The 27,426-nt window shown below is 50.3% G+C and overlaps 1 protein-coding gene across 2 annotated transcripts; it reads right to left on the bottom strand.

Annotated features, from left to right (window-relative positions):
- ZER1 (zyg-11 related cell cycle regulator) lies at positions 1-27,426 on the bottom strand. 2 transcript variants are annotated; one of them, XM_045563264.1, is made up of 16 exons: positions 27,058-27,426; positions 16,880-17,131; positions 15,434-15,584; positions 14,759-15,195; positions 14,284-14,460; positions 13,387-13,501; positions 13,082-13,228; positions 12,626-12,799; positions 8,665-8,880; positions 7,932-7,973; positions 7,669-7,788; positions 6,254-6,369; positions 5,727-5,915; positions 4,679-4,776; positions 3,627-3,729; positions 1-1,659 (listed from the first exon to the last, which is right to left on the bottom strand). In XM_045563264.1, exons 2-16 carry the CDS (start codon positions 17,035-17,037, stop codon positions 1,602-1,604), a joined length of 2,301 nt encoding a protein of 766 aa, XP_045419220.1. In that variant the 5' UTR covers positions 17,038-17,131; positions 27,058-27,426; the 3' UTR covers positions 1-1,601. The 2 variants fall into 2 exon arrangements, with proteins under 2 accessions (XP_045419220.1, XP_045419221.1); XM_045563265.1 differs by having other exon boundaries at positions 12,632-12,799.

Below are 27,426 nucleotides of genomic sequence, written 5' to 3'. Positions count from 1 at the left end.
CACTTTGCACAAAAATGTATTTCTGTGACATCCCCAAAGTACAGACATTTCCCCAGGCCCCAGGTGGTAAAGCGATGTGATGTGAGCTCTGCCCAGGGTCTGGCTGGGGCCTCCAGCATGGGATGGAAGGGAAGGACAGACGCAGGCCACCTGGCCAAGCTGGGGGGATGCAGGGCTGCTGCCCTCGTCCCCGGGCCAGGAGGGAGAAGCTCCAGGAGAAAAGGCCAGGTGCTTCTCCCCGGGGGCTGCTCGCCTGGCCTGTTCTACCTGGAGCAGAAATGCTAGGGGAACAAACACAGGCCCAGGGAAGGAAGCGGGAAGAAAAAGCCATTGCCTGAAGGCTGCCTCCAGGGTCAGCTCTGCTCCCCAGGCCCACGCTTCTGCAAGTGTGTTGGATGTGAAGCAATTCAGAGTTACACCGAGAAAGAAGCACAGGGTATTTAGGGATACAGCTGCCTCTCACACTTCTCTGAAACACAGCACGCAGGTTTCCAAGGTAAAGCTTGGGGCAGGGTGGGAGGGGCTAAGGAGGGCCGAGCGGCCACTGCAGAGCAGTCCAAGTGCTGGTCTGGAGGTGGCTGGCTGTGGCCGCTGTGAGTGCAAGACTGGAGAGGGGACCTCCTGCCTCTGAGAGAGGTGTGGGGTCCTCAGGGCAGCCAGGCAGGCTGGGGTGGGGGAGGCAGGCTCAGTTCTGCTGGTGGGAGTGCCTGGGCACCTCGGGTGCTTGGGGGCAGATGAGGGCCATGGAGCGAGGCAGCAGGCCCCTGGTCCCGGGAGGTGCTGGCGTCCAGAGCTGGGGACAGGTTCTGGATGTGTTTGGCAGAAGGGGCAGTGGAATCTGCCGCTGAGTTCTGACCACCCCTGGGCTGGGGCCTTCCACAGCCTGGGACCTGGTGGGAGACTAGGAGGCAGCCTCCATAGCAGCGTGGCCTCAGGCAGGCCTGGCCCGAGAGCAGCAGGGCCACTGGGCACCCCCGCTCCTTGAGGTCTCTGGGGCAGGGCTGCCTGGACCTAGGCCTGGAACAGCTCGCTTTCTTGCCCCAGATGGCCCACAGCTGGGAGCACCAAGGCATTTGGGAGACCCAGTGGGGTTAGTTTTAATCCCCAAACCCCATCAGCCACGCCCAGGAGCTGAGATGGGGCTCTCGGGCTGGGATGGGGGTCAGGATGCCGGAGTAGGCTGGGAAAGGCCTGCTCCTCTCGTAATAGGAAGCCAGGCCGTGGCCTGAGTTCACTGGAAAAGGACCGGACACTCACAAAATTATAGGCCTTTAGTCTGGTTGGGGTAGGAGTGAGTGTGGCAGCGATGAAGGCTTTGAGTTGGGTTCGAGAATGGCCAAGGAAGCTGCAGGACTCAGGGAGTGTTTCTTTTGTTTTTGTACAGAAATCATACACACAAAACTTCACACTTCCTAACCAAAAAAAATAATATATATATATAATATATATATATCTCACTAATGTTAAGGAAAAGCGTCGGTTGTGCAAAAGTCCCCTGTGTCTCTTTGTCCCATGGGAGGCCCCAGAAGGGGGTCTGCCCGCTGGGCGGCTCAAGCCTCCTTCCTCCCGGCCTGTGGTCCAGAGCAGTGGGGCGGAGGCCTCTATCTGGACGTGTCCATGTTCTCCTCCTTAAAGTTACTGCAGTGCTCAATCACCTTGCTGGAGACAACGGGGAGACAGGATTGGAGGGTGGGCTCGGGTGGGGTGAGCCCAGCCTGCCTGGGCGATCAGGCCGCTGGGTTAACACGTGTTAACAGTGATGCTGATGCCAGCTGAAGGATGCGTAGGGTGGACGGCACGTGCAGAGTGCCCAGGGAACAGCACCTGTGGCCATGACTCCCATCACCGCCCCCTCCCCTCCTTCCTTCTGATGCCCCTCCCTCTCCACCCACTCCGTCCCAGGGCATCTGTGGATAGGGGCTCCCCAAATCAGCTCAGGCCTGACTTCCAAAAACCCTTTGGTCCCTTCTTTAGCAACATCTTCCTTCTTCATTTTCCCTGCATGCCAGCCCTTTCTCTTTCCGGAAGTCTTGTAGTGGTCCCCAAACTGGCTGCACATCAGATGCACCCAGAGGCCGTGATCCAGCAGCAGGTCCAGGCTGGGGCAAGGGCAGCTGTGCTCCCACAAGGGCCCTGCCACCCATGGCAGCCAGGCCCCAGCACTCCAGCTCAGAGCTTGAGTCTCACCCTCTCCAGCCTGACTGCACGCAGCTGCTGCCCATCGCTGCCAGGTGTGACCTTCCCCTTACAACATTAAGCCTCTGGGTTGGGAAGGGACTCACTGTAGCCTCCACATGCTAAAGAGGGCCCCAGTGCCTTGTAGGAAGGGAGTGCCCAGAGTGGGACGGGGAGCTTGGACAGGCTGAGGGCCGTCTCCTAAGTGTCCTCCAGGGTCATTCGTTCCTCACTGTCAGGCCAGCTGGCTTAGACACCCATCTCAGGCCTTAGAGAGATGTTCAAAGTGACTGGAGTAGGTTGCTGGCCAGTCTTACCCCATGCTTCTCAAATTTCCTGGGATCCCTGTTAACCATGAACATTCTCAGGCCCACCGGAAAAGAAAACCTATGGGTGGGATCTGTGTGTCTTTAACAGTCTTTCCAGCTGGGCACCATGGCACAAGCCTGTAGTCCCAGCAACTCAGGAGGCTGAGGCAGGAGGATCACTTGAGCTCAGGAGTTTGAGGCTACAGTGAGCTATGATCATACCACTGCACTCCAGCCTGGACAACAGAGTGAGACCCCGTCTCTTAAAAAAAACAACTTTCCAGATGATTCCTTAGGGAGATTAAGTTTGAGAACCACTCGTTGTACTGTTCCCAGACTGAGATGAGTCTGTCAATTAATGTTTAAGTAGTGCCTTTTGGCAAAAATAATGGCAGGACCAGCTGATACCCCTCCCGCCCCCCAGCCCAGTGAGTCACCATCTGGGGAGCCTCTGAACTCCAGGCCCCTCCTCCATGTGACCTTTTTCCTCTATACCATGTTCAGAACTATGACAAAAGTCTATTGGGGTCAACGTGACTATACTCCCTTCTTGAATGGATCCTAGAGAAAGCAAGACTGTTACTGTTGATTCTGACACATGGCATCCCTGAGAGTCTCTCTTGTGCCCTGTAACACGAGAACCAGAGCCTGCGATGTTCTGGACATTGCAGTGAAACGCACACAGCAATGAAAGGTGGCAACTCTGCCATGTCTGTGACCTCCACACTCAGGAACTCACTTGCACTCTGCCCCATCTTGTCTCTAGCATGTATATCACCACACTGAGCCCTCTCTTTAGTTGGAATGTCTTTGGCCAAAAATAATGAGAAGTTCTGACCTGACTTGCTAATATCTAGTAATGAGAGGATGAATTTTGGGGGGAATAAAAGAAAACTAAGCTTACAACTGAGGGCAATGATGCCCTGTTCAGAGCTTGATCATCTAGTTTTCGGCCACACTGTGGCCAAGATGACACTTGGAGAGGCCCCAGCTGGACATCAATACACTGCCCACCTCCACATTTACCCCGAGTTGCCCCTGGGAACTTCAGCCATTCTTAACCACCTGAGGGTCCCCACTGTGACTGTGTCCCTCACTCTCCCAAATCAAGGCTCCAAGCAGAAACACATGCTGGTCTCTTACCGGGCCATTTCCTTGGTCTCCTGCCGTGCGGTCACCATCTTGATCATGTCCCTCAGAAGGGGCATCCCACCTTCTTTGATCAGCAGGGGGCAGTACTTGTCCGCTGTGGGTAGAAGACAGCAGGTGACCAGGATGGGTCTTCCTTCTACCAGCCTGAGGCCTAGAAACCCACCCTTGTGAGGACTGGGCAGGAGGCAGGGTGGGGGTGTGGGTCAAGACAGGGCTTGGGGGGAAGGACGGTGCTAGGAGTGGCATGAGCCCCGGGGCCTAGCCCCCAGTTGGAAGCTCCTGTGTCCACCAGCAGGGAAGCAGGTGGTGAATCCCTGGAAAAGGCTTTTCCCTACTTTGGTTTGAGGTTGCTGCGTTTTTTTCCAGAGCTTGTCCTATGGAAAATATCACCCAAACCAGTGGCTGCTAAACATGATGATCCCCTGAGAAGTGTCTATAAAAACACAGATTCCTAAGAATATCTCTGCTCCTGGATATTGATTCAACAGACCCAGAGACATGTATTTATTTGTGTGTTTACTGAAACACCACCGGTCATTCTGGTGGCTAGACAGCTTGGAACCAGCTGGTGGTGTTCTGTCATGCAGAAACCATGGGATTTCCTTTTAATTAAAAAAAAAATTCTTTTAGAGGCAAGGTTTCGCTATGTTGCCCAGGCTGGAGCCTATGTAGTGGCTATGCACAGCTTAGCAAGGCCTCAGATTCCCTGAAGCCATCCTCCTGCCTCAGCCTCCCGAATAGCTGGGACTAAAGGTCCCACTGGGCTGACATGGAGATTTTTGACTGTTCGCTCATAGGGAAGCAGGAAGCAAGAAGAAAGCCGTGGGGGACCGCTGCCTGGGCCACCTTGCTTGCCAGGCCTGCTTTGGTGATGAGGCAGGGCAGCCATCAGGCTGGGCGTCCCATGGATGCGGGAAAGTGGGGCTTTGCTCTGAGGCACAAAGGCTGATGGCAGCTCTCTCGGCGCTCCCTCCCGGGTATACGCTCCCTAGGGCACAGCTGCGTTCAGCTGGGTATCTGAACCCAGGGCAGTGGGCACTCACGGTAGACAGATACGAGGTTGTATAGGGCCCAGGTTGCCCAGTGCTGGCTGACGGGAGAGATGCCCTGGGGAAGGAGGCGGAGAATTGGCTCAAACGACCTGCAGAAAGAGAAATCAAGGTCACTTCTGATGCTGGGGGTGGGGCAGCAGGTCTTGTCTCAGGTTTCTTCTCCCTGAAGGACCCTGAAGACCAACCAACTGACAGACCAGTAGGGTGCCAGGGAGAAGGGGCACCTGGCCCTTCACCCCACTGGAGGCTCCGCAGGGGAGCTCCCTTGGGAGAGAGGATAAGCGCATGAGCACGTGAGGGAGGCAGGAGGGACCAGATTAGGTGGGGCAGAAAGCTGGAGACCTCAGCAAGGAAGAGAGACCCAGCCTGCGGTAGGAGGGAGAGTTCACTGGGAACAGAAGCAAGTGTGACTGCTCTTCCACGGGCCATCCTGGAGTCAGGGTCCAAACCGGGAACGTGCGTGTAAAACCTCTGGGCCAGCGATTCCTCTTCCCTTCTCCCTACGATCTACAGTACTTGGAGTGTCAGCAAACCCACCAGCACTAGCCTGTTTCTCCCAATATGGGTTTCCAACTGAAATGCCCATCAGTATGAGATGGCACGTAGAAAGTGACGCCATCCTAAAATGATGAGGGAGACCCAGGCCTGGTAACTGGACATTCAGTCACAACACAGTGGGAATTGGTGGCAGCTTGACTTAAAGTAATGAAATCTGTGCACAGAAACACTGCTGATGGACAGACACCGAAATGTCGACAGGGGTTCTCTTCCTATTGTGTCTGAACTTTCTCCTTCTTTTCCCCCACAAATACATGTGTATCAAATGTTTATAAAGAGCAGGCTTTGGGTACATGCAGGTGTCATGCCTGAAAAATATAGGTAAGATCTGTGTCCTTATGCTGTTTGTCCTTATGCCTCAATGAGTGAGAAAAAGCAGGCAGAGGACCAGAAGAGAGGCAGGGCGCTTTGACCGTTCCTGGCCAGGATGCTCGGCCTGCCTCAGTGCATGTCCCACTCCCTATCCACCCTGCCCCCGCACCTGTAATTGATATTTCTCCGTGAGTTGATGTCCCAGCTCTGGATGGCTGCCCACATGCGCTCCTCCACCTCCTCCCGCTGGGGTTCACAGACACCCCAGGCCTCAGGCCCATCAAACATGATGTGGGAGAGGACGCCACAGGCATTGTAGGAAACCTCGATCCCGTCAGCCTTGCTCTCTAGCAGGTTGCTGCCGGGAGGAAGAGAGAGAAATGGAGTCCACTCGCTCAGGCCTTCTTCAGATACTAGCTGTTAGACCCCAACTCATAAACCAGATGCCAGAGGTACTACTTATTTATCACTTGTTCATACCCAGACTATTTCTAAGAGGGATTTGAGGTCACTTAAATACAGTTACAAGAGGACCATTGATGGAGGGTTGAATGAATAAGAAACCACATTACTGAGGAAAGGCAACATTTACAATAGAAACCTAGGTTAAGAGGAGTTGCAGCAACTGAGCACAGACTAGGGCTCTGAGCATCCTGGCAGCCAAGGCAAAAAGGTAACAGGGCAAAAAGTACCAACCTGAAGACACTGATGAATTGAGAAGTCATTAGTTGAGGCCTCAGCTCCTTTACCTCTGCTACATTTCCCAAAAGTCCCAGCATATTCCGATGCAGTTCCTGCTTCTCTGGGAATTCCTGGGAAAATGAGAGCCATTGGGGCTATATCAATTAGTACTTAATTACTTAGTGTCTGGTATTGTTAACTTTAAAGTTTCATGGGCCGGGCACCGTGGCTCACACCTGTAATCCTAGCACTCTGGGAGGCCACCGTGGGAGGCTTGCTTGAGCTCAGGAGTTCGAGACCAGCCTGAGCAAGAGTGAGACCCTGTCTCTACTAAAAAAAAAAAAAAAAAAGAAAAGAAAAAATTAGCTGGGCAACTAAAGATAGAAAAAATTAGCTGGGTGTTGTGGCACACACCTGTAGTCCCAGCTACTTGGGAGGCTGAGGCAGGAGGATCGCTCAAGCCCAGGAGTTTGAGGTTGCTGTGAGCTAGGGTGATGCCACGGCACTCTAGCCTGGGCAACAGAATGAGACTCTGTCTCAAAAAAAAAAAAAGTTTCATGGACGTCTGTTTGGCCATTCCAACTCAACAAAGAGGGGGTACAATATACTGCCCCCCTAACTTCCAGTGTACTTAGGACAGTGCTGGGCACACACAATAAAGGGTTAAAAAATTGGAGGTTCCTTACCACAAGACAAAACCTGAGTAGAGATCTGACCTATGGTACAGACATGGTTCCATTTACCAAAGCACAAAATATTAATATTAGTCTAAGGGAATCTCCTTAGAAACTAGAAAATAGAGGATGAATTGCTTGAGTTCAGGAGTTGGAGACCAGGTTGGGCAACACAGTGAGACCCGTCTCTACAAAAAAACTAAAAAATTAGCCCAGTGTGGTGCTGCATGCCTGTAGTCTTAGCTACTTAGGAGGCTGAGGTAGGAGGATCACTTGAGCCCAGGAGTTCCAAGTTGTAGTGAGCTATGATTAGGCCACTGCACTCCAGCCTGGGTGACAGAACAAGACCCTGTCTCTAAAAAAGAAAAGAAAAGAAAAAAGAAAAGAAAAGAGATGAAGAGTTTTTTAGGAGGAGCAGACTATCGTAGTAGACACAATTCTGTCCAGCTCCTATCACAGTGGACTTCCAGCCAGCTGTGGGCAGTCTGAGAAATTGCTGCTGAGAAGACAGGGTGGGGTTTTCCCCTGGAGGGAGGGCTCTCAAGAGGGTCCCACCAGGCCATCTGGGTCAGGGAGGGTCTCTGGAGCTTCTGTTAGCAGGAAATCCTGGTCTGGTGGGCCTGTGAGGTGGCCCCTGCTGCCTTTCTGTGGGAACCACGGGTGAAGGGTGCTAACAGATTTGGCTGGGGAGCCTAGGGCAGAAGAGTGGCTGTGTGGACAGCTGAGGTGGCTGTTGCCACTGGAGGGGGGCACTACCTTCAGGCAGTCCAGGAAGAGCTTCATGCCATTGAAGTTGAGGAACATCTCGCAGTTGTCGGGCGTCTCATCCGTGATGTTCCACAGGGCGCTCCACGAGAACTCCATCACCTGGTCACACTGCGGGGGAGGGCAGGGCTCTGCTGAGACTCGCAGCGCCCAGTGACGGGTCCCCTGATAAAACATGGACATCTCCCAGGGGCAAATCAGGCCCCTCTTGGGCTAGGGAAAGGGCAGAGTGGTTCCATGAAGACCTGACTTACTATCTTGTCCAGAAGCTTCTTCTGAATCAGCTTCAGCATGGTCTGTGGGCAGAGAAAAGAACTTGCTAGACTAGGCCAGAGCTCAAGAACTACCACATCCCCCCAGAACCCAAGATGGAGAGAAGAGGGTCAGATTCCTATTCATACATCCTGCCAAGATCAAATCTCTGCATCTCTTTGGGAGGCTCTTTGAAGACGTCCACTCCACAGACCCTTGGTACTTGGCATCAGGAGGCCTGGGCACTGGCCCTGGCTCTGTGCTGACTCCCTGTGCGACTCTGGGCTTGAGCTTCCCAGCAATAAAATGAGAGGAGGAGACTAGACACTCTTTAATTCCTTCCTCATTCTTTCCTTCCTTTCACCAGCAATATTTATCATCTCTTCACTGTGCTCTAGGCCCTTCGCTGGGAATGCTGCAGACAAGGATAGAGGAAGAGTGTGGTGTCTTTCCCTGTGGAGCTTATAAAATCGGAGGGGGCTGGGAGGGGATGACAGCATGTTCTAGGTGGAAGAAACCTACAGGGTCATAAGCAATATTCACTGTTAAAAAATTCTTTTGGTCCAGCCTAAATCCTTCATGCTTCAGCATACTCTGCTCCCTACCCTGACTGCCAGATCCAGGCCTCCTCTGAGACTCTCACTCAAAGCAGAGCTGTGGAAAGTGGCGGGAGACAGCTGCAGCAGCGGGGCTCAGAAGGAAGGGGGGCGTGGGGGACAGCCTGCCCGCACATACCACAACAAAGCCCATCTTGCCCACAGCCTCCTTGTGGTCGTTGTCCACCTGGCAGACCAGGGCATTGCACAGGTGCACAGCGATGCGCTGGATCGATTCATCCTGCCGTGTGGGGTTGAGGATGCTGAGCAGGAGCTCGTTTACCCGGCGGTACTGGAATTCCAGCTCCTCGGGGATGCTGAAGTTGCAAAGGGTCAGGCAGCAGTTCCGCTGCACCTGGGCCAGGACAGGAGACAAGCGGGGCACATTCAGGGTCAACTTGGGAACAGAGCTGGAGGGGCTCTGTAGAGGGATGAGATCATCCAGAGCTGTGGTGGTCCACGAAGACTTTCTGGAAGAGGAGGCTACAAGGCTCTTTTTTAAAATATTTTTTTAATGTGAAGTGTTTATACAGAAGACTGTATAAAACCCAAATGGACAGTTTTACAAATAATTATAAAGTGAACACCATGTAAACATCACCTGGGTCAAGAAACAGAACATTGCCAGCACCCAGAAGTCACCATATGTCCCTTCCTGATCATAGGCCCCTGCATCCCACTAGGGAGAAACACTATCCCTGCTTTTCTATACAGATGATTCTATAGGTTTGCAAGATCAGCTGTTGTATGTAGCTAAATGCACTCAGTTCTTCATTTGCAGTATAGTATTCCATCATGATGATACCCCCATTTTTTTACCCATTCTACTGCTGATGGATGTTTGGGTGACTTCAAGGGTTGGCTCCTGTGAACGATGCATTCATTATACCTGCATCCAGGTGTCCATGGGCATGGGCTTCTCTAAGGCATGCAAGCCTGGTGGCACTTCTGGGTCACAAGGTGTGCATGTCTTCAACTATACTAGGTAATACCGGCCTGTTTTCCAAAGTGGTTGTACTAGTTTACACTCCTACCAACAGTGCATGAGATCTCTAGTTGCTCCACATCCTCAATTTCTCTTTGCATCATCTTCAGCTTTATTAATTTTTTTTACAATATTCTCAGCGCAATTTTCTTGTAATTTAATTTCCTTCCTTCCTTTCTTATTAGATATTGGAAGTTCATCATGCTTTATTAATCATGTAATTTAGAGGATATCACTCTTGATTTTTTGTCCTTTCCCTTCAATTTGAGAAATTTGAGAAAAAGTTTATTTTAAATTATAAAAGCAATAGTTACTCACTGTAAAAAGTTCAAATAATATTATACTATCCGAGCAGAAAGTTAAAATCTTCCATTTCATTCCTGAGAAGTAATCACTGTTAAACGTTTGATGCATATCTTTCTAGATTTTTCCATCATGCAGATATAAACATATATTTGGAGAGAGGAAGTACAAAAAAAGATATTACATATTGATCTAGAATTTCTCTTCGGTTATCAATATGTAAAGGACGTATTTCAACGTTAGGATGTATAGATTCTGCCGTAATATCCCATCATGTGGACCATACGTGACCTTTCCAGGTACCTGGTCCTCAAACATTTTAGTTTCCTCTGATTTCCAGTTAAACAAGGGTGGATGTATGTATATCTTTTTCCTCTAAGAACATTTCTAACTGTGGAATGCCTAGGTTGAAAGATAAATGCATTTGCAATTTTGGCAAGTTCTGCTGGCTGACCAGCAAAACGGTCGTACAATTCATCCTTCACCAGTGGAAAGTGTACGAGAGTGCTCTTCCCCTACCTTTGTCGATGCTGGGTATCACCAGATCTCTTAAGATGAAAGGTGTTATCTTGTTATTTTAATTTCCATTTCTTTGATAGTTTTTATTAATTCATTTGGGAGTCTCCAACTAGTCCTTTTTTTTTTTTCATTAAAAAAAAAAAAAGACATCCTTTTGCCTGATTACAAAATCGATCTCAATGTAGAAAGAACCACCACTCCAGAGTCTGGAGTTGGCAAGGCAGTGGAGAAGTGGGTGTTCCCATCCCTGCAGAGGCTCTGTCCCCACCATGGCCTTTCTGGAGGATAATGTGGTAATACATACCAAATGCTTGAAAAATACACGTACATATTGCCCCTGCAATTCTACTTCTAGAAATGTATTATAAGGATAATCACTTAAGTATAGTCAGCAAAGCATTATTTGAGGGAGCAAAAGATAAAAGAGCAACCTAAATGTTTAACCATGGGAGCTGATTCAATAACCACAGCCCACGTATTGGGCAGAGCCCTGACCTGCAAGACTGTAGGTATGGGGCTTGGCCACCTGTCCACAACAGTGGCTTCTCCGTGGATGAGGACGCTGAACATTATGCTGGTGTCAACAATTATGAAACTGAACTGTTAAAACCAGCTATATCTGGGGGAGGAAAGATAGGATTGTGAATGACTTTCACTTTCTATTCAATACATTCTTGTATTACTTGATTTTTTTTTTCACCACTAGGTATCTTACTTTCATAATCAGAAAAGAAATATTATTAAAACAATTTTGTGTTCACATTCACATGTGACTTTTACTGTTGAAGTAAAAATCCACATTATATAAACAGTACACACGGTTTGTGTGAATGATCCTGTTTACTAAATACGTATGTACTGACGGAAATCCAGACCATAAGCTATCCCATGTTAATGGTGGGATCTGTCTCTGGGTGGTGGGACCACAGGAATTTTTGTTTTCTTTATAGGTAGTTATAATTTTTTTTTTTTTTTTGAGACAGAGTCTTGCTCTGTCTTGCACTATAGACTGCAGTGGCATCACCATAGCTCAGTGCAACTTCCAACTCCTGGGCTCAAGCGATCCTCCTGCCTCAGCCTCCTGAGTAGCTGGGACTACAGGTGTGTGTCACCATGGCTGGTTAATTTTATTTATATTTGGCCGGGTGCAGTGGCTCACACCTGTAATCCTAGCACTCTGGGAGTCCAAGGCAGGAGGATCACTTGAGGTCAGGAGTTTGAGACCAGCCTGAGCAAGAGCGAGACCCCATCTCTACTAAAAATAGAAAAATTAACTGGGTGTGGTGGCACATGCATGTAATCCCAGCTATTTGGGAGGCTGAGGCAGGAGAATCACTTGAGCGCAGGAGTTTGAGGTTGCTGTGAGCTAGGCTGACGCCATGGCACTCTGGCCAGGTGACAGAACGAGACTCCGTCTCAAAAAAATTTTTTTAAATCTATTTTTAGTAGATATGGGGTTTTGCTCTTGCTCAGACTGATCTCTAACTCTTTTTTTTTTTTTTTTTTTGAGACAGAGTCTCACTCTGTTGCCCAGGCTAGAGTGAGTGCCGTGGCGTCAGCCTAGCTCACAGCAACCTCATACTCCTGGGCTTAAGTGATCCTACTGCCTCAGCCTCCCGAGTAGCTGGGACAACAGACATGTGCCACCATGCCCGGCTAATTTTTTCTATATATTTTTAGTTGACCAGATAATTTCTTTCTATTTTTAGTAGAGACAAGGTCTCGCTCTTGCTCAGGCTGGTTTCAAACTCCTGACCTCGAGTGATCCACCCGCCTCGGCCTCCCAGAGTGCTAGGATTACAGGCGTGAGCCACCGCACCTGGGCACTTTTTCTATTTTTTTGTAGAACTGGGGTCTTGCTCTTGCTCAGGCTGGTCTGAAACTCCTGGCTTCAAGTGATCCTCCTGCCTCAGCCTCCCAAAGTGCTAGGATTATAGGTGTGAGCCACCACACCCAGCTGCAGTTATAATTTTTCTATGGTAAAATTTTTTATTACTTTTATAACAAAAGCAGCCATTGGAAAAAATAGCCCCCCCAGCACAGTGTTACAGGGCAGAAGGGCTGAAGAGGCAGCCTGGGCAGAGGCCCAGAGGCAGGAGGCCAGGGCCCTGGGCCTCCACGTGGAGCAGGTGGAAGAGGGTGGAGGGTGGCGGGGACAGTGGACTGCAGGTGGGGCTGGGGCCCGAGTGCCAGGGGACAGGGGAGCTAGGAGGGAGGCAGCATAGAGCTACAGGGGCACAGGCAAGGGGCGGCTGGGCCAGAGCATGCAGGCCATGGCAGGCAGGGGGCTCACCGTCACCTCCTGGTAGGATTCCATGCCATTCAGCACCACCTGGATGACCTGCCGGCGCAGCTTGACGCTCTGCTCTGAGCGGTACTCGGAATTGGTCAGGTAGAAGAGGGCAGCGCTGCCCGTCACTTGGATGTTCTTGTCATACTTATGGCACTTGAGGGCCGTGATGACCAGCTGTGTGAAGACAGGGTAGGAGCCTGGGCTGGCAAGTGCTGTGAAAGTTGTGCAGGATAGGCCTGGGCTCCATGAGGGGCTTGAACTGCTCCTCTGGGACAGGGCTTGTGCCGGTCTTGCTTGCCCAGACAGGAGTGGGGACTAGGGCGGGGCCTGAACATGGCCAGTGCTGAACAGCTCAGGGGCTACAGGGCCAGGGGCTCTGGGGACATGGCTCAGCCAAGTCCAGCACCCTCCAGGTAGGCCTGGACAGAAGCTGAAGGTCCCCGGGTTTGAACTAACCTTCAGGGCCCGCAGCAGCTGATTGCAGCGCTCGATGCGTGCGATGTCAAAAAGCAGGTTGATGGCCCGGGAAGTGATCTCAGGCCGGTGCTCTGTGTAGGCCTCGATGGCATTCAGCACCTGCTCTTCATTTTTGTCACCACTTACCTGAGAATGGGACATGCTCAGAACAATCCAGAAGAGGCCAGGGGGTGGGAGTCCACATCCCAGCCCAGTCTGTAGCTCCAGAGCTGACATGTTGGTCCCCCAGCCCAGCCCCTTCCCTCCTCCCAGGGCTCCCTGGTTCCTCCCCCCCTGCCTCTCACTTTGTAGGCCGGAATGTGCGTGAGGCGGCACAGGGAGGTCTCGAAGAGCCCGAGGAACTGCAGTGGCCTTTTCAGAGCCCGGAAAGGCATGATGCTGCTCTTAGAAGGTTCGATGCTGGAGAAAGAGGGGGCTGGGGTCAGCGGCTTGGGGTCCAGGCCTGAGCTGGGCCTCCCCTGGGGTTAGGTTGGCATTTACTCAATGTTCTCTCTTCTGCCCCGCCAACCTTATCCCTTTTAAGTGTAGGGGTCAAGGTCATATTGTAGGGGAACATGTGGGATGTTGTGTTATTGCAACCATCTTTAGAAAACACTATCTGCCATTCTAGTAAGGATGTGTCACCTTTAGGTTTCACCAATAGTCATGAAGAGACAAACTCATAACCTAACCATCATTAAAGCATGGTTGGGGCTAGGGTTTATGGCCAGTCACAGCTAGTAAAGTTCGATCTGAGCTCCCAACCAACCAACCCAGGAGCCAGTCTACCTACAGCAATGCCTGACAGGTGGCAGATGCTCCCAGCCTCACTGCTTATAACCACCACACTGTGCTCTGGTCAGTCTGAACGTCTAGTAATTTCCTAGCAGCTCCTCATATTCTCACCTTCTGGCCTTTGCACATGCTGTTCCCTGTGCTAGCACACCCCTCCCTAGCAAACTCAGAATAAGCCTGCAGGACAGCCCAGATGCCGTTCCTCTTCCTCCTTCCTTTTGGATCCTCAGGGCAACCCCAGAGCCCTGTACTTCCCCACCACAGCTTTCTGTCCCCACCAGCTCACACAGACTCCGAGAGGGCAGAGTCTGGTTTGTTCTTTATCTCTAGCACCCAGCACAACACTTGGCAATTCAAAGGCTTGTTGAATGACTCCCTGCCAGCAACTGTGGAGGGTGGGTCCCTACCTGGTCTGCCCTGCTTCCTCTTCCATCTTGGAGATGCTGCAGTTTTCCAGGATCATGTGGCCAGAGATGTCCAAGGACATCAGGTTCCCCAGCTTCTGCACAAAGAGGCTCAGCACCTTCCGAGTCAGCTTGAACTTGTAGTAGCTGGAGAGGCGGTCTCGGGATATGTCCAGGTGTCTGGAGATTGGGGTGGGGGCCACGGGTCAGGAGCTGGGTATGGGGTGGGGCTGCCTTGGAGACCCCTGCTCCTTCAGTCTGTAGCAGGGGAGGGCCCATGCCTGCCACAACTGCTCCAGGACATTCTGGGAAAAAAGCCTGAATAGCCCAAATCCAGCTGAAACATTGGATTTGAGGAAGGGGACTGTCTCTTCCATCCCTACCCTCTGCCTGGCCAGGGGGTCCTGAACCCCACGGGACTGACAACACCCACCTCCCTGCCCACCCCGCCCTGGTGAGCTCTGGGCCGGCAGCTCACCGCAGCTTGTGCAGCTGGACAATGACACGGATGTGGTCATCCGATAGGTCCATGTTGTAGAGCACGAGGGATACCAGGCTGTCTTTCCACTGGGTTAGGAAGGCAGCATCGCTTGTCTGAATGCCTGAGAGGTCCAAGGCAGCCAGCGAGTTGAGTGGCCGCAGCAGGGACTCCACAGGGACCCCATCAATCATGCGGCCCAAGTTGAGGAAGCGGAGGCGGCTAAAACCCTCGAAGGTGAAGTCCTTAACCAGCACCTGGCAGGTGGGGTTGACGAGGCACTCGTCTTCACAGCCCCCTGGGTTCTCCTCCTCATAGAAAATGTTGGCACAGCCGAAGAGGCTTAAGGACACCAGGGTGTGGCTAAAGCTCCTCAGCGTCTGTAGGCTCTTGGCAGACAGCTTCTCGCAGTTGGTCAGGTACAGTTCCACCAGGTCCTGCAGCAGGCACAGCTCCGTCATTACCACTGTCCCCACTGCTCCCCCCACTGCCACCCCAGGCTTTGCCCTGGGCTCCAGGTGGGCTGGGAAGGGGGTTTGCACAGTTGAAGAAAGCACTGGAGGAGCCAAGGGAGGGGTGTGCTGGAGGCCACCGCCCTGCCCCTGCTCAGTGTTTGACCCTCTCTGGCCAGCCTCGGTGTGGCCAGCCCTGGTGCTCTGGCGAGGCAAGGCTCACCTGCTTTCGAATGGCTTCCAGGTCCTGGTCCTGAACCAGGTCCTCCCGGAGGTGGATGCGGGTGAGACGGGTGCTGCGGGGGTCCGAGAAGAGGCTGAAGAAGCTCTCATGTGGCTCAAAGTTGCAGGCGGCGTTGACCAGCTCCACATACCTGGGAGAGGAGTAGGCCTGGCTCAGGGGAGGGTCTTCCCTTCAAAGCACAAGCCCTCCCTCCCTGAAACCTTCTCTTCCTCCTCCCCATAGTAGCTGATTGGATCCTGACTACGTTACAGGTGAGATTAAGGGGGCCCAGAAACTAGGAATCTAAAGGTAGCTCTCTGGGTGACATCCTGGAGATGCAGGGCCTCTTATTAATCGCAAATTCTGAGCTCTTCCCTCCAGAACCTTAGACATTCCCATAACATGCACAGACACCGATGCCCCCTCTCCAAATGCACATGCCTGTCCCACACTCTTCATGTACACTGCAGTGGCAGCAGCCCCACCCCCATGGACACATGCATCACCCTCCTTAAGCCCCTCCTGGGACCGTTTCAAACGGATAAATTAAGCCAAGAGGTTTAGAATTCCCAGCTGGGTACAGGCAAGCCCTGTTGAGGTGCTAACTCATGCAAGAATCCTGCTCTGGTGGAAATGATTTTGGATTCAAACACTCTGGAATCTAAATCCTGGCTGCTCCCTACCTGGGCAACTTCACAAAAGTAACAGAACTTTCCCAGACCTCAGTTTCTTTATCCGTAAAATGGACATAACTCTCACCTGCAAAGTGTCCAACCTGTGCCTGACCCACAGTAAATGCTCAGAGCAGTCCAGCTCTGCCCTTGGGTCCCACGCAGGCTCTCGCTTTCCTATGCAAGTGTTTGGGCTAATAATTTCCCTTCCGGGCATCTGGACTGAGCTCCCAGTGTCAGGTGAACACACTGCATGTTTCTAAGAGCCCCTACCAGTGGGGAGTCCCTTGGAGGAGCCACATAAAGATCTTCTGGATGATTCCATGCCTGGTCATGGATGCGTTATACTGGCACTGGCATGTAAACCCCTACGTGTCCATGCTTACTTGGTTCACAGGCACAGGCGAGTGCATGAGTGTGCACATATGCACGCACACACATGGAATGGCACATAACTTCCTCATCTATATGAAGGTTTTTACACTATCACATCCCTAAATGCACACATACAGTTTCACACTCAAACATCCTCTGTGCTGCATAAGCCTACGTATGTGCATACCCCTCCACACACATACCAACGTGCACACATATATACCTTTAAGGTTATGGACATGCCACTCTTTTCTCACACCCATGGACACCATGTACACACACCCCCTCACACCTTTGTATCCATAGCTGCCCCCATATGGCACACACACAGTCCCAATCTCTCCACACACGCTCATGCTAAGACCCCTGCCTCCCCGCCCCCAGCCTGGGCCTTGCTCACTCATTGACGAGCTGGTCACAGATCTCGCTGGGCAAGAAGATGTCCGGATGTAGCCGCAGAGTCTCCTTGTCCAGCAGGTAGCCCAGGGTGCCATCCAGGTTGCGCAAGCAGAAGTCAGTACAGAGGGCCATCAGGGACTCAGGAGTGTCGGACGCCATGCTGGGGGCAGGCAGGTGGGCCACTCCAGGACAAGGGCCCCCAGGGGCAACAGTAATTCCCCAACACTCACAGGATCATTGGCAGAGCCACAGCCTGGGGAATGGGAGAGAAGCCAAGTGAAACACATATAAGGGCCAGAGCCATTGGTAGCCCTGTGTCCACTATCTGAGTAGGGAGACTGAGGCTCTGGAAATCACACTCAAATTAGCAGTTTAGTAGGGCCAGGCCCAAGACTCCTGACTCCATCTCTTGCTCCTTTCTGCTGTGTCACTATCTGCTGATTTGACCTGCAAAGAACACGGGGCCTTGTCCAACCATTTCTTTGACTTCACAATGCCTGTGGACAGATGTGTGTATTGGGGACCCAATGCATGGGTGAAGATAACAGGGACTTTCATGATCTGCTTCTCATAATCCTGATAGCTACACTGGAGTGTCCCATGCTGTAGTACTTCTCAACCTGTATAGAGCTATCACTGAGTACTTAGTATGTGCCAGGGCCTTATAGACATGATATTGTTGAATCTCATGGTGTATAATTAAAAATAAAGGCTCCTTCCTCCTAAGGGAAATGAAAAAAACATGTCCACATAGAAACTTGTACATGAATGTTCATAGCAGCATTATTTATAATAGCTAAAAATTGGAAATAAACCAAATGTCCATGAACTGGTGGATAAACAAAATGTGGTATATCCACACAAAGGAATATTATTCAGCTATAAAAGGCTGAATATTATGCAACCACAAAAAGTACTGATACATTCTATAATGCTAGACCTTGAAAACATTATGCTAAGTGAAACCAGTTACAAGAGGTCACATTGTATGACTCCATTTATATGAGATGTTCAGCCAGAACAGGTAAATCTATAGAGACAGAGTAGCTTAGTGGCTGGGAGAAGTGGGTATGGAGTTTCTTTTTAGGGTGATGAAATTGATTGTGGTGATGAATGCACACTCTTTAAATATCCTAAAAATTACTTTATTGTACAATTTAAATGGGTGACTTGGGTGACTTGGGAGACGTGAATCATATCTCAATAAAATCTTTATTTATAAAAATGAAGACTCTTACTAGCTTCATGACCTTGGGGCAGGTAAAAATTTCTTAAATAGGGCTCAAAAAGTGCTAACCGGCCAGGTGTGGTGGCTCAAGCCTGTAATTCTAGCACTTTGGGAGGCCGAGGCAGGAGGTTCACTTGAGGCCAGGAGTTCAAGACCAGCCTGGACAATAGTGAGGCCCTGTCTCTACAAAAAATAAAAGAAAAACTTTAGCTTGGCATGGTGGCTCGTACCTGTAGTCCCAGCTACTGGGGAGGCTGAGGCAGGAGCTATGATGAGACACCACTGCACTCTAGCCCAGGCAACAAAGTGGGACCCAGTCTCAAAAAAACACAAAAAAGAAAGAAAACAAAACAACAACAGAAAAATGATAACCATAAGGTAGAAAATGAAAACTGATATGCACTGAAGTGAAGAAACATCTGCTCATGAATACACAAAAATTAATTTGAATTAGATGACAGACCTAAATGTAAAGGTAAAACAATAAGTTTTCTAGAAGAATACACAGGAGTGTACCTTTCTTTTTATCTTTATGGCTTTAGAGTAGGCAATGATTTCACATAAAGAGAAAGAAACTGATAAACTGGAACAATTAAAAACTCTGTTCATCAAAAGATAGTACCAAGAAAAAGAAAAAGCAAGCCATAGACTAGAAGATATTCCCAATAATATGTCTAACAAAGGACTTATATTCCAAATACATAAGCAACTTCTACAAATGAGTTTGAATAAAAGACACAGCACTCAATTAAAAAATGGGCAAATGATTTGAACAGGCATTTCAGAAAGGGGGATAGTGAAATGGGCAGTAAACATATGAAAAGCACTTGGCTTCATTCCTCTCAGGGAAATGCACGGTAAGACCATAGTGAGATGACATTTCCCACCTGCCAGCCAGCTCAATTGAAAACAATGACAGCAACAACATAGGCAATACCCAGCACTGGTGACGATAAGGAACAACGAGAAGTCTCACACACTGCTGGTAGTAGTATAAATCGGCGTGAACTGGGAGTGCAAATAATGTTGAACATTATTTACTAAAGTTGAACATACATATATGTTCCATGTTTTGCAATTCCACTCATAGTTATATACTCAATAGAAATGCATATGTAAATGTGTGCCAAAAGATGTACACTAGAATGTTCACAGCAGCACTGTTTGTAATGTCCCCAAACGGAAAAGAACCTGAATGTCCACTGACACTGGAATGGATAATTATGGTGTATTCACTGATGAAATACTCATTGCAATGAGAATGTACAACCCACAGCTCGGATGAACCTGAAAATGTTTAGTGAAAAGAGCCAGAAACAAAATAATATATACTGTACCAATCCATTTAGGTTTTACTCAATTAAGTTCAAAAACGGAAATCTCATGTGTGGTGGGAGAAATTAGGATTGTGGTTACTTGGGGGGTGACTGCAAGGGGGTTTCTGGGTGCTGATGAGCTGCTGGTCTTTAATTTGAGTGCTGGATATACAGGTGTATTCACTTGTGAATAACCATCCAGCTGTATATCATGATGTATGTACTTTTACAAATGTACATTATAACTGAAGTTAAGAAAATGCCCAGAACCCCAAAGAGGTCCACATTTAGAAGGGGTCCAGGGACCAGTCAAGTGATAATCCAACCGACAATACAACCCCAGCTAAGATAAGTGGCTACAGAGAATGAAAATTGAAACTTCACATTCAAATGAGGAAACAATAAGCCATTTATAGGATGACGGACAGTCATAAATTAATCCCAAACCAACATTTTCCTACCAGGGTCTACATCAGAGGTGGGGAAGAAACAGGCAAAACTAATCTATGGTGTTAGCGTCAGGGCAGTAACTACCTTGGCAGGCAGGCTGGAATTAGAAGGTGGCAGAGGGGGCCTCTGGGCGTGCTCGGACAGTATGCTCACTTGTGGAAATTCATCAGACTCTACACTCACATTTAGTTCACCTTTCTTTATGTATGTTATACCTCAAAAGTTTTTCAGCCGGGCGTGGTGCACACGCCTGTAGTCCTAGCTACTTGGGAGGCTAAGGCAAGGGGATTGCTTGAGCCCAGGAGTTTGATGTTGCAGTGAGCTATGATGATGCCACTGCACTCCAGCCTGGGTGACAGAGGGAGACCCTGTATCAAAAAAAATTAGGTTTTTAAAAAATCACAGGCTCTGTAGTCAGACAGATTTATGCTTTGACTCAGTTCCATAATTCACTAGTAAATTACCTGACCTCTGTTTCCTCATCTAGAAAGTGGGAATAATCACCCCTACTTCACAGGGATGTTGCAGCAAGGGAGACAGCGTTGGGAAAATGCTTAGTCCCAGGCCTGACACAGACTAAGTACATAACAAATGGCGGTTATGATCCCATCTTACAGGTGAGGAAATTCAAGCTCAGAGAGACAAGGCTACTCTGTACAAATTGGCATTTGAACCCGGTCTCTTGGATTCCCTCACATCACGTCTTATAGGGTTCTGAAGGCGTTTAGGGCCCAGGATTGCCCTGGCTTCTTGCAGTCTCTATGTCCACATGTGACCCTTTCAGGCAGCTTAGCACAGCCAGTGGGAGGCCACAGGGCACTTTGGGCTTTGGAGTTTAAGTGTGGCACCACCACTTACTGGTGACTGTGCTGTATGAGCTCCGAAGTCAGACAGGCCTAGCTTCAAGTCCCAGCCCTGCCACACGGGCAAGTGTCTTCAACTGTCTGTGCCTCAGTATCTTTTTCTCTAATAAAACAGGGGCAACACAGGACCCTATCCACAGCACTGTGTGAAGGTTACACAGAATAATATAAAAAGGGCTTAGCATGGTGTCTAGCACGGAGTGATTATTTCCCAGGCCTCAGTTTCCCACGACAAGGCCCATTGTGTTAGCTGTCCCACTGGCAACGTGAAACCCTCGAGGGAGAGCACAAAGGGCATGGCCTGCCTCTGCCTTCATTTACTTCCAGATCTTTAAGAGCCCAGCAGCCTCGCCTGCCTGGGAAACTGGAGCCAGAGGGAGTGCTACTGGCAGGGAGACCTCGCCCTGCTGGAAAGCGACAAGTCCAATCTAGTCTAGCAGGGCCTCCAGAATTAGAACCAGCTTTCTGGCCTACTTGGTCCCCACTGACCCCCTACTCCAGCCAGCCTGGCCTCCTTCACTGCACTGGCAATGGCCCTAGGCACAGGTCACCTTCAGACTTTTGCTCAGTCTGTTCTCTTTCAATGGAGCCCATCCAAATTCAACTAATGCCTGTGGTCCCGGCGTTAAAGCTACTTCCTCTGGGAAGCCATCCCTGACCTGCCAGGGTGTTCCTGCTGTGTGCCCCACAGGCCCTACCACAGCAACGAACGCTTTGTACTGATGCTGCTTTAATCATCCGCTTCCTTGACAGACAGCCAGCTCCACGAGGGCAGAACCAGCCTGTTTTGTTTGGCATCCCTGGGCCTGTTCACTCAGTAACTACCTACTGAGCACTGGGGGTCCAGTGGTGAGCAAGGCAGACAAGGTCCTTGCAAACCAGCTCTGGAGGGAGATAGACATCCACCATATCCACCTGAAAAGCACACAAATGCATATTACGTAACTGGGACCAGGGTTCTGAAGGAGAAGGAGGGACCTGAAGCTCTGATTGCCCAACTGGAGGACCTGCCCTGGGCCCAGGAGTCAGGGCAGGTATCCTTAGAAGTGACGTTTTAGCTGAGACCCAAAAGATAAGTCCTAGTTAACTCTGGTTGTGGGAAGAGAAGAGAAAGGCCCTCTGGGGAAGAAGGAAAGAAGGAAAGAAACACTCAGGCTGCAAGGAGAGGGGGTGCATGGAACGTGGCACCACGGGCCCAGTTCCGTGACTGCAAATGAACAAAGGAAGCACTCAACACCCCACATGGGGCCCGCCACACAGTAAGCCTCCAACAAAGGCCTGTGGAAGAGACAGCGAAGGATTCACAGGCTGGGATCGGCACGAGGCCTGGGAGGCACAGCACGTTCTTGTATTCTCCCTGCCTGTGGTGCCCAGGGCACTGCTGGGCACCCAGTGGCTGCAGATGAACCTCACGACTCTGAATGAGAGCCCCACCAGGGCTTTGCCTTTTCTGTAGGCCTGAGCCCAGTTTCCCAGGTAGCTACTCTGCCTTAACCCCCCTGCCCAGGTGGAAGAAACACCACTATGTCAGTCACCAAGGCCACCAAAAGCCCCCAAAAGACAAACTAGGCAGATGGTGCCATCTGCTAACCTCCCTTTGGTAGTGCTGACCCTGCTGCTCAGGGCTGGGGTGAGCTGGAGGAGGAATAAGCTGTCCTCATCTTAGCACTGAGGCCAAGAGGCCTGGGGGCTGCAACACTCTGACACTTGTGCCCATTCAGCTGCAGGCCTGGCAACGACTAGAGGCAGCCATCTCTGCCCACTCTACCCTTTAAGGGTTCTCATTCTCGGGGTGGGCACTGGCCGTCTGGAATTCTGGCAACTGGGGACAGATAGCCTCTGATTATGACAGACCACCACGTTGGAAGAACCCTGTGTCTTTCTCCATCTCTTTCCTTGCAGGTTCTCTAGAACTGTATCCAGCTCGAACTTACGACATCCTGGGGGAGGGGGCGGTGGGAGAGAAGAGGGAGAAAAACAGCAGCAGCAGCCACCACTGCACCCTCTCTATGCTGGATGCTTCCAGATGTGGCCCTAAGCTCCTTACAGGCTTTATTTCATACATTCTCTTATTTAACCAATGAAATGGCATTTCCTCATAGCCTCTACTTGTGGCTAATTAATCATTTGCATAACAATTTGTCTGCTGACCCATCCCCCAGCCAATGATTCCTGGCAGGACAGGACCAGTGTCTGCTCATGGGCACACAGCTGTATCCTCCGTGCCCCTCCATGCCTGATTTGTGCCTGGCATTTAACATAACAAAGGTTTGCTGCCGCTGGAATTACCTCGCCATAGCACTACGAGGTAGAGATTGCTACCCCATTTTCTGATAAAGACACAGGTACACACAACTAATAAGAAGCTTGCCTGAGATCACAAAACTGACAGGAGTGGGATGCAAACCTAAAGCAAACCCACGCTTCTCACCAAATCATTCTGTCTTCAGTCCATCCAGCGAAACAACAGAGGGGAAAGAGAAATTGAGGTCCAGAGGAGGAAAGATGGGACCGCGCCAGCGTCCTGACACCCAGGGGACAGAGCAGCTGGGGGAGCCAGAAGCTCTGAGCCTTGGAGCAATGCCCACCCTGTGAAATATTAACCCGGGAGCTGGGGGGAAAACCCAAACAAATGCCCTATTTACAGAGGCTGGACGCTTTCCAGCAGGGAGCAGATCATGGGCCAGAGTTGGGGGTGTGAGACTGCTGTGAGGGGAGTCCGGGCAAGTGTGGGGGTCTCTAGGGGACAGGTGTGCAGATGAACAGACGTCACCTGGCCTGAAAAATCTGCAGAGACTAAATCTTCAGGGCAGGTTATGTTAGAAAGATGCAGAAACAGAATGAGGGAGGAAGTCAAGAGCCAGCTAGGTGGCTGCTGGTGCCACCCGGAGGCAGAGAGGCCTTGGGGAGGCTGAGTTAGGCTAGGAATCAGACTGCCTGGGTTCTATTCTTGTAATCAAACATATTAATGAACAACCCATTCTGAGTACCAAGGGGATACCCAGAACTCTGCTAAGTACTTGATAAGCATTAATTCATTTAATTCTCTCAATACCAAATGAGGCAGGAGTTATTATAATCTACTACTTACAGAAGAGGCAGCTGAGGCTGAGTGGCTACATAAGTTGCCACAGACTATGTATGTGTACAAACAGATATGTATACATGTATTCATTAGTTCAAGACCCAGTGTTTTGAGATTTCTGTGCATATTCTCCTTGAAGCCACAGATAACCTATGGACATGTTATCATTTTGTTTCCTAGATGAAGAAACTATGGTTCAACAATGTGCAATGACTTACACAATAAGTGCCCAACTGTAAATCTTGGGCTCTTTACCTTTATGCTACAGGCAGGAACTGTTCCTCCAAGACTCAGCTTTCCCTCCTGTTGCATGAGTCTCCACTGATTCCTTACAACTCTGAGTATCTGCACTGAGCACAGATGATCTGCTATTGCTGGCAACCATTCCCTGGGCATATAACATTTTTTGGCCACAGGATTGGAAGCTTCCTGAGGGCAGGGATACTTTGTGACTCCTGGGGTCTCAATTATATAGCTAGTGTGTGAATGGCTAGTTGCAGGTGAAGGAGCCTCAGCTCTACAAACCAATATTTTCCAGCCTCAATATTTATCAAGGTCTGTATCTGTCAACATATTGTGAATGGCACCTGTCTCATGGGGTTTCTGGGGAGATGTTATGAAATAACAGCAGGAAGGTGGTAACCAATAATGATGAATCAGTGATGTTCCTAAGGATAATGCTTAGACTCTTCTCATTTCTGAACCTGGAAAATCAGCTTTGGTTATTGAACCAGATATAAGACATTGGTCCCCAAACAGATGAACTGACAGGGGTCTCTGAATGCACATTTCAGGACTAAGAACAGTTGAGGTACTGAGCCAAGCAAAAATACCATGGTGCCAAGAGCAGCCCTCCACCTAGTGTGCCCCTAAAATGTGTCTGCAGAATACAGGTGGCACTAATGATAATAAGAACCATTCTTCACCTTTTGTAGAGCGCTTTAGAGTGCACCTAATTCTTTCACAGCCTGTCTCTCATTTCATCCTCTCGATAGCCTTCAGATTTAGCAGGAGGTAGGAGAAAGCCATCATTCTCAGTGTACAGACAGGAAAACTGAGGTCTGGAGAGGAGGGAACTTGCCCGAGTTCACACAGCGAGCCAGCAGCAGAGCTGGGACTTCAACAAGATCCCCAGGTCACTGGCCTGGGGCTCTTACCCTCAACAGCCTGCTCTAACATGCTGGCTCTCAGCTTCTAAGTGCTCTGACCTTTCATGTTCAAATCCTCTGGCCCAGTTGCCCTGCTCAGCCTGTGACCCAGGCCTGATGATGTAGTCTGGGCTTGGGACATGAGGAAGTAGATCAACCATGGTTCTGCTCCCTATAAAGCAGGCTGCAAAACCTCAGCCTCTGCCGGGCACTTCAGGATCAATAATCTCCACCCTCAGATTCGCCATGCACACCCCACCCACACATCTAGGCCCAGCATACACTGCCCTTCCCAATCTGTCTCCAAGCCACATTCATTTCAACACCATCATTTTGCCTATTTTATGTGGAAGAATGGGGATTTGCTGGATTCTTTTTAAAAAGCTCCTATCACCTTCCACCGCTGCCAAAAAAGCCACCATGCTCCCTATAGAATATGCAACCACTGTTACCACTGAGGGGTGTCAGGAAGTTTCTACCTTGCCTCCCCAATATTTCCCCAAATCTCACTAGCTCAGGGAGGTAGCCAGAGCTGGTGACAGCACCAGCTGGTGCTAAAAAGACTCTGAGGCAGAAACATGAAAACATTCCTGATCGTCACACCATCCTCATCATCATGACCGCTATATATTGAGTACTTTCTCGTGCAAAATACTGCACTAAGTACATCAGCATGTGATCTCATTTAGCTCAACAATCCTATTGTATAAAAGAGAAGACTAAGGTGGAAAAATGTCCCTTACCCACACACTTACAACCAGGAAGCGGCAGCATGTCAAATGCTGCTCTATAGATGTGCTTTTTTGTATTTATTCCATCAATGGTCATTACAAAGATGGAAAAAGGGTACTTATAACACAAGGCCAGAGCACAATAGCCATTTGTCATCTAAAACAAACCTGTATTTTCTCCAACCACCAGACACTTCAACAAGTACAGTTCTGAAAGGGTGCTCCATTAGACACCCTGTGACCCTACATCACACAGACAGCCCCTAACAACCTTCCCACTGTTCTATGACTTCCTTGCCAATCACTCTTCCCCTCCTTCACTCTGCTCTAGCACCACTCTTGGTATTTCTTAAAGTCAACAGGCACAGCACCGCAGGACCTTTGCACTTGCTGTTGAATGTTCTGACACTAGGGAGCTGCATGGCTGCTCCCTCACTCATATCTGCTCAAATGTCACCTTATTAGAGACCTTCTCTGACCATCTTCTATACAAAGGTGACTCCCACTCTCTAGCCCTCCCTATGGTTCTTCCTGCTTTATTTTTCTCCATGGCACTTATTACCATCCTACATATTATATGTTTATTATTTGCTACATGAACAAACGAACCAAAGTAGAGAGGCCCTTCATCTCTGGCAACCACCTCCTGCTCTAAGTATAGCCTCCTGTGACCCTTTTCAAAGCTGTCTACCATGCTTATCCTAGCCAGTTTGAATCCTGAAGAGAAACCTTCTGTGGGAAATAGCATATAGGAGGATTTTCCCAAGGCATCAGGCATCCCCTCTCCCCCTTAAAAACCGAATGGACTGATAAGCACAGCCAAAGGCTGGAAATCTTGGACTCCTTCGGTCAAAGAGCAGCCAAGTCAAGTTCCACCCACAAAGCTATAGTGGCCAACACAGTCAGTTTCACTTTCAACTCACCCATCGGGCTCCTTCGGCCCTCAGGTTGCAATACCATCCATTCCTTTCCTACCCTGTTAGATTTCCCTGCACCTTGTCATCGTTTTGGGGAGCTGCTTCAGAATCCAAGTCGTCCCTCAGCTTTTAAGCACTGCTCTGGGGGAACTTAAGCTCATCCAACAGGTAGGAGGGGCAGAGACTGGCCCTTTCAACCCTACATCTATCCCCCATCTTGTAGGTGCATCTGACAGGGCGTCATTTTCTTTCTGGGGGAAGGGAGCTCAGTTTTAAAGGCACGTTTCTCAGACCTGGCGGCAGGGATGGAGAAGGGAGCCCTCCCACCATTGGCCGAGATGGACCTCTGCAAGTGGTTGCAGCGGCGATGCTTAGGCCCCGAGGCAGGAGGCGAAGGAGGGGGACGCAGGTACATCCTTTGGCCCGGGGTCCGGGACCTACCCTGGGATGGGTCTGCCCTCTGCGTTGGGAGGCGGACAGGATGCTTCGTAGGCGAGGAAGAGCGGAGGATGGAGCCCCGGAGAGTCCGGGGCCAGAGCGCCTCAGGAGGTTGGGGATCTCCTCAGGCTAGGGCCGGGGTCCGGGGGAGACCGGGTCGGCGGGGCGGAGCTTGGGATTCCGGGGACTGAGGCCCCGGGCGGGAGGGGGTCGCGACGCGGACCCCGCGGCCGTTACCTCGCCCTTAGGGCTGCCGGCGGGGCTGTGGGTCGCCGGGTGCTGGCTCCCGGGCCCGGCCCCTCCCCCGATCCGGCTCCTACAGCTCGGAGCTTGCAGCCGCCGCCGCCTCCGCTGTCAACAAACCCCGGGAGC

Source organism: Lemur catta, chromosome 10 (assembly GCF_020740605.2).
Source record: "Lemur catta isolate mLemCat1 chromosome 10, mLemCat1.pri, whole genome shotgun sequence".
Classification (NCBI taxonomy): Eukaryota; Metazoa; Chordata; class Mammalia; order Primates; family Lemuridae; genus Lemur; species Lemur catta.
The sequence above is the reverse complement of the archived record's forward strand: the minus strand, read 5'-3'. Positions and strand labels throughout refer to the sequence as shown.